Source organism: Branchiostoma lanceolatum, chromosome 15 (genome assembly GCF_035083965.1).
Source record: "Branchiostoma lanceolatum isolate klBraLanc5 chromosome 15, klBraLanc5.hap2, whole genome shotgun sequence".
Taxonomy (NCBI): Eukaryota; Metazoa; Chordata; class Leptocardii; order Amphioxiformes; family Branchiostomatidae; genus Branchiostoma; species Branchiostoma lanceolatum.
This window is the reverse complement of record NC_089736.1, coordinates 12,598,096-12,611,288: the sequence shown is the minus strand read 5'-3', so window position 1 is coordinate 12,611,288 and position 13,193 is coordinate 12,598,096. Positions and strand designations below refer to the sequence as shown.

The 13,193-nt window shown below is 39.8% G+C and overlaps 1 protein-coding gene across 1 annotated transcript in view; it reads right to left on the bottom strand.

The window, feature by feature from the left end:
• The window catches only part of LOC136421283 (low-density lipoprotein receptor-related protein 1-like), a 128,650-nt gene that overhangs the window by 28,479 nt on the left and 86,978 nt on the right, over positions 1-13,193 (bottom strand). The window contains exons 56-67 of the mRNA XM_066408513.1: positions 12,963-13,085; positions 10,885-11,013; positions 9,854-9,973; positions 8,706-8,834; positions 7,309-7,431; positions 6,419-6,538; positions 5,886-6,017; positions 4,646-4,851; positions 3,023-3,210; positions 2,275-2,489; positions 1,439-1,630; positions 497-739 (exon numbers count right to left, since the gene is read on the bottom strand). Of these exons, the coding sequence (XP_066264610.1) occupies positions 497-739; positions 1,439-1,630; positions 2,275-2,489; positions 3,023-3,210; positions 4,646-4,851; positions 5,886-6,017; positions 6,419-6,538; positions 7,309-7,431; positions 8,706-8,834; positions 9,854-9,973; positions 10,885-11,013; positions 12,963-13,085 (1,920 nt within the window). The remainder of the gene's footprint in view (positions 1-496; positions 740-1,438; positions 1,631-2,274; positions 2,490-3,022; positions 3,211-4,645; positions 4,852-5,885; positions 6,018-6,418; positions 6,539-7,308; positions 7,432-8,705; positions 8,835-9,853; positions 9,974-10,884; positions 11,014-12,962; positions 13,086-13,193) is intronic.

Genomic DNA, 13,193 nt, shown 5'->3' with positions numbered 1-13,193 from the left:
GAAGGTTGCTCGTACAGCCCTGCCGGCGAAGATTTGGCGGCTCCACGCACTACGAATGCATACACATGGTTCACGTCAGTTTAAAGAAATGAAAATTAATCTACTATGGAGGGGGCAGGTTTTGGCGGCTCCACGCACATTGAATGCATATACATGGTTCACGTCACTTTCAAAAAGCAAATGTTTAAACCTTTACAGAGGACCTGTCCAGGACGATAGGCAGTGTTTGGCTGCTATAGGTACAGTGAATAAATATAGACATGGTTCACGTCACTTTAAAGAAAAAAAATAGATCCTCTACAGAACGATTTGTACACAAGTCATGTACTAGTGGCTTCACGCACAATGAATGCATACACGTCTATTTATGACAGTCATCCAGTTTGTCGGATGACTCTCGATTTGTATGTAGTAATTTGAAAGACTGCTTCTGTACCAGTAGTCTGTACCCCTTCTGTAGTAACCACCGTTACTTAAATCTATGAAGTCTACTTACGACAGCTTTCAGGTTCATCCGAGCCATCATCGCAGTCGTTTTCCGTGTCACACCTCCACCAGAAGGGGATGCACTTGAAGTTGCCGCACTCAAACTGGCTGGACGTGCAGTTGGACAGACAGGTCTTTCCGTCCGAGGCCAGGTAGAAGTTCTCGGCACACGCGCATGTTCGCTTCCCACCAGGTTGGAGTAAACACAGGTTGTGGCAGCCGCCATTATTTACTGAGCACGGGTGGTTAGGTACTGTAAGGGGGAAAAATAGAAGGATGATGTTAGAGGGAATATTTTTTTCATTGTAGTTGTCTGAATGACAGTATACATGATTTGATAAAAACTGTTAGAACATACGGCACATTTCGTTGTACAGTATATGTAAGTCGTCATAGGATTTTATACATGGATGCTATGCTACAAATGAAAAATAAAACTACTCTCCTCTTAACATCACAAAACCCACACGGTACAGCAAAAGTTGGAATCATTTGTCTTCCATTGTCTCGGAAAAAGACGTAAAACCCAAATAAGATAGAATTTAGTGTTAGTTTTTAGACTAGAATAGTTTAATGCTATTTTGTTACCCATTGTCTGTCCGTCCTTTCATGTTACATGTGCTTACAATTAGCCTACGGGAAAGAACTTGCAATAAACTTATTATATACACCATATTGTGTGTATGTGTGTGTGTGTGTGTGTGTGTGTGCGTGTGTGTGTGTGTGTGTGCGTGTGTGTGTATGTGTGTGCGTGCGTGTGTGTATGTGTGTGCGTGCGTGCGTGTGTGTGCCTAAAAGTTAGCAATGACACAAGTTCTTCTACTTCTATGGCCATCTACAAGTTTCAATCCAGACTTTGGCTCTAAAAGTTCACAACCATCTTTGTGTCATGTACTTGCTTGTTGAAATATTTGCACCTTTTGCAACAACATTAAATAAAGGAAAAACGTACTGGGCCTTTGTCTTAATGGATGATAGACATGAATGTCCATGGGTCGGTGTACGGATGTGACCAGCTGGGTTGCGTTGGCTCCGGTGTACTTGTGGGCCTTGTGGACTCCCTTTGTTTCCCAGTCTGTCCAGAAGATGTAGTCTTCAAACAGCGACATGCCGAATATGTGGGGGATACCGCTCTCACTGATGACTGTGGGGTTTGGGAAACAAAGGTACAGTTAACCTTCTCCCTGCTACCTAACTCTGTAACCAATAGGGAATGGGGTGCCAAACAACTACTTTAAGGCTGAACTACAAGAGTTTTTTTTTTCCTTCATATCAAAGTCACCCCTTGTTCTTTTGAATTTACAACATGTAGTCTTTCGTCAAGCTTTTTTCTGACTAGGATAACAATAAGCCTACCTCTCTTAGTTTACAGAGACATACAAAGGCAAGAAACACTGCTATGTTGCCAACATATAAGAAGATTCCAAGACTAGAAAACTTAAGAATGCAATTAACAATATTTGCACGGATAAGGTATTGTTGGGTTATCTGTACTTTCTTTTCTACGTGTTAAGTATCTTTTATTTTTAAGTCCAAGGCAACTTAAAAAACAGTCATTATACATGTTTTTTGGTCACACAAATCAAAAGCAAATTAAAGAGTATCTTTTATTTCTCATTGGAGCAGTTGGTATGTACAGTTACTGTACATTAAAACTACCATAGTGTGACTTACTTTCTAGTAGCTGGCGTGTTACGCCAAAGGGCAGTTATACCGGTCTGGCTATACAGATATAGAAAATCTTCATCAAAGATGGTGATAAGTGTCACTGATCAAATATAACCAAACCTGTTTGAATGTTGGATCCATCAGCCTCAGCAAACTGGATGTGGTCTTCCCGTGCGTCTCCCCAGAAGATCCTCTTGGTGACGTAGTCTATGGTTAGACCGTTGGGCCAGCCGATCTTGGTCCTGGAACTGTTGATGAGGACTTTACCGTGGGTGCCGTCCAACCAGGCACGACCGATGTGGGGGTTCTCTCCCCAGTCTGTCCAATACAAGTATCTGGACAAATTGAGAAAATATGATTTACTTAATCTAGCACACAAAGTCATGTATATCTTGTCAGTCACTGACAAAAGACAGCGGATGCTGTCTGAAACATTGCTTGAGAAACTGCTACATGTACCTTGCATATTTCGTATCTATCAGATTTCATACATCTGTAAATTCATTCTATTCTTTAGCCAGGGTGGCTCACATCAGCGTTAATGCTTTGCAGTGAGGCAATAGATAGTGGTTGGTTGATTGATTAAATGATTGATTGGTAGACCAATCAGTTGATTTGAGTTTTGATTGATTGACTTACTGATTGGCTGATTGATTTATTGATTGAATGATCAATCATCTAGTTAAATATCTTATTCCAACAAAGCTTCAAGATAAATTATGCAACTTCCTGATTTTCGAACAGCGGGACTAAGTTGATAAATTGTATGATAAAAATCACTGCTTAGAAACAAGAACTACATCACAAAACTCAACTAGATATAATCTGCTATAATCATAATGTGTTCAAGGAAAGAAACTTGACTGACCCTCCCTGTGGCTCCACCACTAAGGCTCGTGGTTCCTTCAGCCCATCCTTGTACAAGACCTTCCTGTAGTTTCCATTCAGCCTGGACACCTCGATCACATCCTTAGCCTTGTCACACCAGTACAGGTTCCTGCCTACCCAGTCCACAGCTATGCCATCTGGGTTACTTAGGGCTGTGCTGTGGAGAACCTGGGGAAAACAAATCATGGTTTATTGCAAGCCTTCAGACAGCCCCATCGTCGCACCAAATATCAATTTCCGATAAAACCTCGCGGATTCACGCTTAAGGTAACATCTCGTGAACCGCGAGACTTGCATGTTATTGGTCGGTTTTCCGTGACGCGGCGTGTACGGAGGCTGTTATTGGTTGAATATCTGATTCTGAGGTCTCAACACCAGTTTTCGCGGGAAGAAAGTGCGTGTAACTCGGCGTGAAACTTGAACAATGTTTACAAAAAACTATGAAAAGCCTGGTAACTATCGGAGTATTTCAGAAGTTTTTTTTGTTGTTGTTGCTATAACTGGCCGTGAACTGGTGAAAACAACAGAAAAAACGTCAGCCCGATGCGACTGGCCAGAACTGTATTGAGGCACTGGTAGTGGGGAAGGGGGCGCACAACGCTGATTTTCCCTCGTCCCACGAACCACTGGCAACCATGGTTTTGAATTTTTTCCATAACACGCAGCAAAGTTCCGTAATTTTACGGCAAAACTGTCGCTGGCTAGAGCCCTGGTTTATTGGTCAGAAATTACCCGTGCAATGGCAGCCAGTGCTGAATTGCTGCAGGGTTTACAATCACATAATACACATTTGCTTTAGTGGGGTCGTGTGGTGCAACAGCAGAGCATTTGGCTCAGAACCGAGAGGTCCCGAGTTCGAATCCTGTCATGTCACCGATCTTGTGCCCTTGGGAAAGGCACTTAACACAACTTTCCTCACTCCACCCAAGTGTAAAAATGTGTACCTGACTTCGGTTGGGGAGGTAAAAGGCAGTGTATGGAAGGAGAGGGATGGGCTCCACTTTCCAATACCGAGCCTTAGACACAGTGGATACCAACACTGTCCCTACGGCCTCAAAAAGGCTATGAGACTACCTTTACCTTAAGTTTAATATAAAATGCAAGGTAACAGTTTCTCAAGCAACTGGACAGCTTTTGAAAACGGTTATTTAACATTTCAGGTAGTATCATCACAGAAAACGGTTACGGCTGGATTCTGGGCTGATTTTTGGGTGGTACCAATAAATAAAATACTCCTTTTGCAGCTTGTTTCTGTGCTCTTTTTAAACGCCCAAAGTATGAAATAATGATGCAAATGCGGTAATATGGCGAAGTAAATGTCAATTTCAATTTCACCAAATAGAATAGCTTTCCCCAGAATATTTCAAGTTTTACCCCCTGAAATCGCTTAGGGCACCTTTAAGTCACAGATGAAAGGCAGTGGGCGCTACCTGAAACGTCTGACTGCTTCCAAAATCTATCGAGCTGCTTGTACCTGTTACCATGCGTACATTATCACCCCGATGTCTAACCTTCATCGACAAATCAAAATATGTTATTAGCATTAAAAAATCAGGAGAACTACACAAAAATGTATATTTTTAAGTAAATCGTAGTAGCTTACCTCAGAGTTAGATCCATTTAAAGAAGCCCTGCGAATCATGCTCCTCTGTGTGGTGACGTCTGTCCAGTAAATGCGTTCGTCCTTTACGTCAAAGTCCAGGGCGACAGCGTTGTTCAACCCTCCAAGCACAATCTTGTATGTCTGGCCCGAGAAATCCACCTTACGTATGTAGTAGCGGTTGGAGAACATCACGTATGGCTTCACATCTGAATATACAGGGAAAAAACAAATATTAGCATTAATCCACTGGGTTACATAAATCCGCCACAATGAAAAACAGTGTTTGAGAGATCTCTGGTACAGCATCCCGGGTATTCACAGTTTAGATACATGTATGCAGGTGTGCATTATACTGGGGTATGTTGGGTTTGAAATCTGTTTGGATATATCTTTTTGGTGGTGGAATTATGTATCTCAAGTTGGTGGAATTATGTTAGTAGATATAGAATACAACACGGTGATGCGGAATACAAAGAGTTGTCACTGACGAAAGACAGTGGATGCTGTCTGAAACGTCTGACTGTTTCAAAACTTTATCCAGTTGCTTGAGTAATTATTTTTGGCGTATCTTACTACCTGGATGTCTAACTTTCATCAACGTACAAAGTGTTGTGTTCTATTTATGTCATACCCAGCCGAAAAAAATCACATTTCAAAGCGAAATGCGCTAGAAGTTGAGAGAGTTTTGTGTCCTCCAACAAAAAATAGTAACAACATTGATTCCAACGTCTGAATCCAGTATTTGAATATTCAACAGTAACACATTACCAGACAGTGCACTCAAGGCAAGTTCGAATCCTTCAAATCAAACAAGGGAAGCCCTGGCCTTCCCATAAAGTATGGACCAGTCTAAACACCCGTATTGAAGGTTATTCTCTCTCTCTCTCTCTATCCAGTTTTACATGTAAGTCTTTTGTTCCCCATCATCTGGGGGTTAGACGTGCTTACACATGGATGGGGGAGCCCCAGAACACTTCATCAAGTGCAAGCCTTTTTTGTAGCCAGAGTTTTTACGGCTGGATGCCTTCCTAACGCCAACCCAAACCCTATTGCTGGGCTTAGGATATGGGAAATACGTGTTAAGTGCCTTTCCCAAGGGCACAACGTCTGGGTGCATGTCGGGACATGTCTGGGTATCCCACTGGGGATTGATCCTGGGTCTTATTGGTTCATAGCCGGATGCTCTGCCACTGTGCCACACAGACGCCGCCCAGGTATGATATAAATGTTTAATACAGACCTGAGGAAACTTTGCAGACGCCAGGTTGAGCTGGATCCTTGCTGTAGCCCTCCGCACAGCGACATCGATAGCTCCCATAGGTGTTGACGCAATACTGACTACAGGGGAACTCTGTATTACACTCGTCAATATCTGGAAAAGACACATGAAAATTCTTTTTTTTTGAATTCTGAAAATTACATAACAAGACAACAAACACAGAAAGGAGCTTAACTTAAGTGCTTTTTTGTAAAACAGTGGTCACGCCACTGAGTTCGGCTATGCTTGTTAAATATGACAGAAAAGAATTAAAAATCAAAAATCAAATGATCATTGCAGATAAATTTTAGGAGTTATTGTGTCATTACATCATAAACTAAATCCAATTTGTAAAATTATCACTGAAAAAAGATGGCATGTCTATTTTGTGCAATTAAAGTGTATTGGAGACTAATATTTGCGAATACTGTACCTCAAAACTATATGAATAATTAAGATGACAATGATGCACTTCTTAACTCTGAGATAGAGAAAAACTTTATCTGGTTACGTACCTTCACAGACAGATCCGTTCATCCTAAATCCTTTGTGGCAGCGGCACCTGAATCCGATGGGCAAATCTGTGCAAACCTGGGTACAGTTGTTAAACTCTGCATCCAGGCATTCATTTCTCCCTGTGATAAAAGAATTGTTAAGTTTGATGTTTGTCCAAAATAAATGAATCTTCTCGTGAAAATGATACGTATTTCTGGTGTTTTGGCATCATCATGCAAGTGGAAAATTCAAACAATTTTTGTTTCAAATGGCATATCACTGATCCTTTCTTTTTTAATGTGTTCCATCCAATCCTCACTCCCATGAAAAATCTAACCTATCTGATCAGTTGGAATACTTTCATCAATTATACATGTAGTAAGACAGCAGCTGAAATTGTTGGATTTCTGTTATTTTCCTACATTCCAAAAAAGAATTGCAAGAATTCAGATGTAAATGATAATTATCTGACATAAATGATTAATGAATTCAATTTCTGAAGGACTTGATGTATCAAACAGTCAAAACTGCCCAAGAAGACCACTCAAGAGACAAATCTGGTCTATGTGGACAAGTGTTCATTACATATTTCCAATGCTCATGTAATTGTTAATGGAGAAAAAAATTATCTTTGGGACCACAAAAAGTGGTTACATTGGCCAGGTGGTCCTTATGCAGAGGTGGTCACTTGTACAGGTTTGACTATGGTGTTTTTGTTAAGCTTCTAACTCTTTAAAAATGTATAATATTTCTATGGGTTTTGTTTTTATATACCCAAATAATGAAAAAATGAATGACTGTATTAGTGTATTAATATCAATGGTCAGGTGGTCCTTATGTAGAGGTGGTCACTTGTACAGGTTCGACTGTAATTTGAAACATTCCAGAGGAGAAGAAACGCTAGACTTACCACAAAGGTCTGGGGGTTCATCCGATCCGTCACTACAGTCCTTATTGTTGTTACATGTCATGTTCCACGGGATACACTGACTACTTTGTGTGCACATAAACTCCTCTTCAGTACACGACAGCTCTACAAAAACAACAACAACAACAACTGTTTGCAACATTCTAATTATGCATTTGAGGCATTAGCATCTACTGACTTATCCGAAGATATACAACAGTGTTATAGCAAACATGGTGAAAGAAAAAGCAGCTTAACCTTTAGCACACTGAAGTAGCCATTTGAATAACAATAACAACTGTTTGTAACACATTCTAATGATGCATTTGAGGGGTTAGCATCTACTGTCTTATCCGAAGACATATAAGTGTTATCTCAAACATGGATAAAGAAAAGGCGGCGTAACCTTTAGCACACTGAAGTAGCCGTTTGAATAACAATAACAACTGTTGGTAACACATTCTAATGATGCATTTGAGGGGTAAGCATCTACTGTCTTATCCGAAGACATATAAGTGTTATCTCAAACATGGATAAAGAAAAGGCGGCGTAACCTTTAGCACAATGAAGTAGCCATTTGGCACCATATTCTCTATTGGTTACAGAGTTAGGCAGCAGGGAGAAGGTTAAGAAAATGCAAAGAAATTTTCTCTTTTCTTAGAAAACAAAAGAAGTAATAGGACGTGTCATTCTGTCATACAGTGGTAGAACTAAGGGCCAAAAGAGCTACATGTACCATTTATCAGCTAGCTCAAACAGTCTAACTTTTATCCCATGTTGGGGGTTACAGTTTGAACCTACATCCAGTTGAAACAAGAAATGCTTAAAAAAAAAAAAAAAAAACTGGCCATGCAACCATTAGATAATGGTGAGGATGAAATGATGGTTGTACGTGTAAATCATTGACTGTCTTATATAGACTTCGTTACGCCCTACCCTCCCCATCAATCGTCACATATGTATATCTTGCAAGAAAACAATCACAAGTTTTGCCACCCTATCCTTTGCTGCATAATAGCTAATGGCCACACTATTGTCCTATGTATTTCATCAGTTGAACTAAAAATCAAACCGTCTTGGATGCCGTTTAGATTGCGAGGATGGATTCAAGTTGCATTTAACACACATTCTTCTTCTCTCATACTGCTAATCCAAATAGGAATCGAATTATCAGCAGTCTGCGAATACAAATTAACCAACTATATTCAGCCATAAGCAATGGCGAAATGCAATCGTCTGGCCTTGCGTGAAGCGCCCTCTGGCGAGGCTCAGCCTGTCTACAGGTCGGACGAACCAGGAAGAGTGGACATCTTAATACCCGGCACAATGCCAGCAACCGCATGGCGGTTGCGTGGCAAAAACAAGCTTTGTTCCAAAACAGTAACACACTGAACACTGACCACATTGAGTATTTGAAGGAGCTTCATCGGAGTTGTCGTTACAGTCGTTGTCTCTATCACACGTCCAACTGGACGGGATACAGCGTCCGTTCTTACACTGGAACTGGTCTGGTGCACAGGTGGTGTAGGCTGAGAGAGAAACAAACAACACAGATAAATACAAACAAACATCTCTAGCTAAAGACAACTTAGGCCAGAGCAAGAAGCGTTGTAAAGATGGTCTTGAGTGATATCGGTAAAACATGGCGTATAAAACAGTAAGACTGCAACAAAACAGGTGAAAAATGTACATGTAGATGCCAAAACATAATTCCCTCAAAATACCTTTCCTAGGAAAACATTGTTGGACAAAAAGTCAAAGCGAAATCCTACATGTATGTCTCTCTTACAATCCTTCTTGAAAATGAGACAAAGCGTTTTTTTGCAGAAGTGACTTTTTTCAGACTGTATTGCAGACTAAATATTACAGCACTGCACATTTATAAAATGAGGAGTGATGACAATGATTACAATCCTCCCTGATAAAATTATCCCTTTAACATATTGACATGTGAAAAAATGGTCCAAGACCCATTTTCTAGTACTTTTCCTAAACTTTTATTTTCTAGTAGGGCCATGTTGCTTGAATTATATGGATGACATCCTCTGGGAACCCCAAAACTGATGCGAGTGTGCGAATAAAAAAAAGTTTTCAACAAAAAAAAGTTGCCTTCATTACAAAATCTACATGGTCAGGAAGGTTGAACAGATGACTAAACACACAGAGAATGGTATACCAAAGAATGGATTCTTCATTTTTGGTCTTTCACATCTTCTTCTCTGAGTTTGGTATTCTAGACATTAGTATCCTTTTTCCAAATATCTTTTTGCAATTTACGGCATACATTTGCTCATTTTATAGCTGCTTTACATGATTTCATCATCATCATATCTGGCGGTTTGCCCGGACTAAGGTTGCTCTCTCCCTCCAGGCGTCACGGTCTGCCATTAGTTGGTCTAGATCTTCAGACCTCACCCCTACATCCCCAGCAAGTTGGTCTACAGTCTACATGATTTACAGTACTTTCTTTGGCGAAAATTGATGCGCATGCGGATGCCATCCATATAATCAAATCAACATGGCCTGGTTGTATAGAATGAAGCCTTACTGCATTCCAACTCGTCAGATCCGTCCCCACAGTCGTTGTCATGGTCACAGACCCAGGCTGCCTGGATACAGCGTCTGTTCTGGCACTGGAACTCATCCGAGTCACACGTCTCTGTAAAGGCTGGAGGAACACAACAAAACAAGGCGCAATGGATTACAACAGTGGTAACTAGTGGTGCGTACCTAAACCCCAGACCTGTTCCGGACCTGTTCCTAACCTTTAGGTTCAAGTCCAAAAAAATCTAAACATATGGAAACAAGTCCGGACTTGAAAAATAAACTCTCACTTTTTCACTCCTTTTTGATTTAAACCATCTTAAAGATTCCTTAGATCGTGAAATTTGCACTGGAAAAATATGAAAACATTGCTGTTTTGTGTTTATAACTGAACTTCTGCATTAATTACTGACTGTATATAATTCTGCATATTATAGTTTTCAAATTATGCCAATATGCAATTTTACATGAAACAGGAAAACAAATATTCGTAGCACACATATTCCATTGGTTCAAGTCCGAACCTGAACCTTAACCTCTGGACTCGAGTCCGAACCTAAACCTAAACTCGGGTTTAGGTACCCACCACTAGTGGTAACAGTCCAAAACAATGTAAAGATTAAAGTGCCTTTACTGCATATTTTCAAAAATGCAGGTAACATACAAAATGTCCCGAATTAGACAATTTTTACAGACAACATTCAAAATTTCCCGAAATAGACAAATTTTACAGACAACATTCACTTTTTTCTCTGTTTCTTCCATAAAGAGATTGTAGGAAATATACACTGGAAACTGCTTATTTTGGGCATTTGACAGATGATAAAATAATCAGTGCAGCAGAAATGCACATGGTTTATATGCCTAGATAGAACAATTTAGGTACAGGCAGTTTTTAAAATTTAGAAAAAAAAACATCAACTTGATACAATAATAGTCACATATTCAGCACCGTGGACAAGTAGATTTTCTTAAGCCAAAAGCTTCAATGTGATAGCCTTAATTGTAGAGGTAGACTTAAGAGAGTTGACTTACTGCAGTTTGCTGAGCCCATCTCGTCAGAGGCATCTGGACAGTCGTTGTCGCCATCACAGGTCCAGTGGCTCGGGATACAGCGAGCGTTCTCCACGCAACGGAACTGTTCCGGCTTACACGTGATCCGGTCTGTAAGAGTTTGTAAAACAATTATGAAAAAAAAAAAATTCCGACATACATTGTATATATAGAAAGATAAGCTTCCCAAGTTGGGCTGATAATGCATCTTCCCGTTTAACATATACATACAGCGAGTGTTCAACAAGCAATTTGAGAGCACTTAAGACCGACACATGACCCTATCTGTAGGAGTTTGTATAGCAGCTATCTTAAAGAAACAATTTCACGCACGACGTAACAGGTCTTTCGGCGTAATATAACCAGCTGCTGTTGTGCCGCGTGCCTGCGAAGCTGGTGTGTTACGCCGAATGGCTATATAGATACAGATACATATATATATATATATATATATATATATATAATTAGGGCTTGTTAAGCTTCTCAAGGTTTGTAAAACAAAGCATTTTCCTTTCATGTAAAGGTAAAGGATGTGTTTAAGAAAGTCATGTCATAATCAAAGAAGACAGAGGCACTAGGAGATGTAGAGTAGAATTGGTCCTGGCAAGTAGCCTAAAATAATGATGATCATGTGTTAAAGAAGAGTGTTAGTAGTTAGTAACAAGAGTGATTTGGAATCAGTGTTCTATTTTCCAGAATAAGGTCTCATTCATGAGTATAGGCTTACATGTTATAAATACATGTTTTATATGGACGCGATCGTAATGAAGCTATAGAAAATGTGCCAATGTTATTCATTCTTTGTTGAGAAAATCTACCCTAGATCATGTGGAAAAATTGCCAACATTTTCACAACACACAATCTCTTTTATAGCAATTACAAACTGCACATAGTTAACCCCCAAAAAGTCACTTTCCAGCCGTAAGCGCATGACCGCATCATCTACAATGGCCGGCTGTGTACGTCCGACCTCGCGCGCAGCTGCCAAACTTTGCCTGCAAATTTCTTCAGTTGCAAACAAGCTTTCATCAGTTTGACGCTTGAGATCAGCTGGACTGGCTAAAAGAGAATTTCCCACCCATATAAACACATGTTCATGCAGCCATTAATTTTTTGGCCACGGATTCTTTTAGGGTACCCACTCGAAGTAATACATGCATGAATGAGACCATTAACATTCTTTTAGGGTACCCACTTGGAGTAATACATGAATGAGACCACTAACATTAAATGCACTGAGTCAAACCCAGCATATATATGCATGTACAATGTATCTTCTTCACATGAAGTTATGTAAAAATGTGGTAGACTGGGCCCAGTAAAAATGAAGAAAATCAAAGTAAGAAAACCAGAAGTTAATGGTGTTAAATAAGAATAAGGCTTTGTGCATTTCTCACCTAGCTGTTCTTTTATCCATTCAGCTAAGCATGTGTAAGTGAAATAATGTGTCATGTGATGTAGAGGCAGTGGAAAAGATATGGCAATAAACAAAATGCCTTTATAAATTGTTGAACTTGGAATTTTAAGGAAATCTAACTATCACAAATAAAATTCCAAACGGTTAAAACAGGACCTAGCATACTTTGGAAAGGAAGTCTTCAGGTATATGTGCTTTATGCAACAAGATGGCACATACATGTAGATGTTGTCTCAAAAAGAGTGTTTGATTTTCTAGTTATGTGACTTATTGTTTAGAATAACTGATTACAATAATTGTACATACTTTCTCATCATATTTCACATTCTTGACTTGAAAAAAAAGAATATGTGCCTTACTCTATGGCCCGGGACCTTACAATGGAATAGCCCCAACTCCAACTGTTGTCGTCTATGCACTATAAATCTTTTTTTTTTAATGTTTGTGGTGGTTTAATGTTCACAGTTTTCTTGGTAACCTCTTCAAGGCAAACTTAAAACCACTGCGAAAATGCTTATTATGTCTTCTACCCAACTATTCCTTCCTTTCAACAGCAAACTTAAAACCACTGCAAACATTCCAACTTCTCCCTAACACGAAATAAATCCTCCGCGAACTTTAAATACAGTTACAGTAACTTACCACACATAAGGTTAGAAGACTCGTCAGATCCGTCCTCGCAGTCTTGCTCGCCGTCACATTTCCAGTTCTTAGGGATACAGCGGGAATTGTTACAGGAGAATTGCTCGTCTGTGCACGCGAATGCTGGAAAATACAATAACAGTAAAAAGTGAATGTTATTCCTTTGTTATTTAAACTTAAGCAGACTGAAGTAGCCGTTTGGCACCCCATTCTCTATTGGTTACAGAGTTA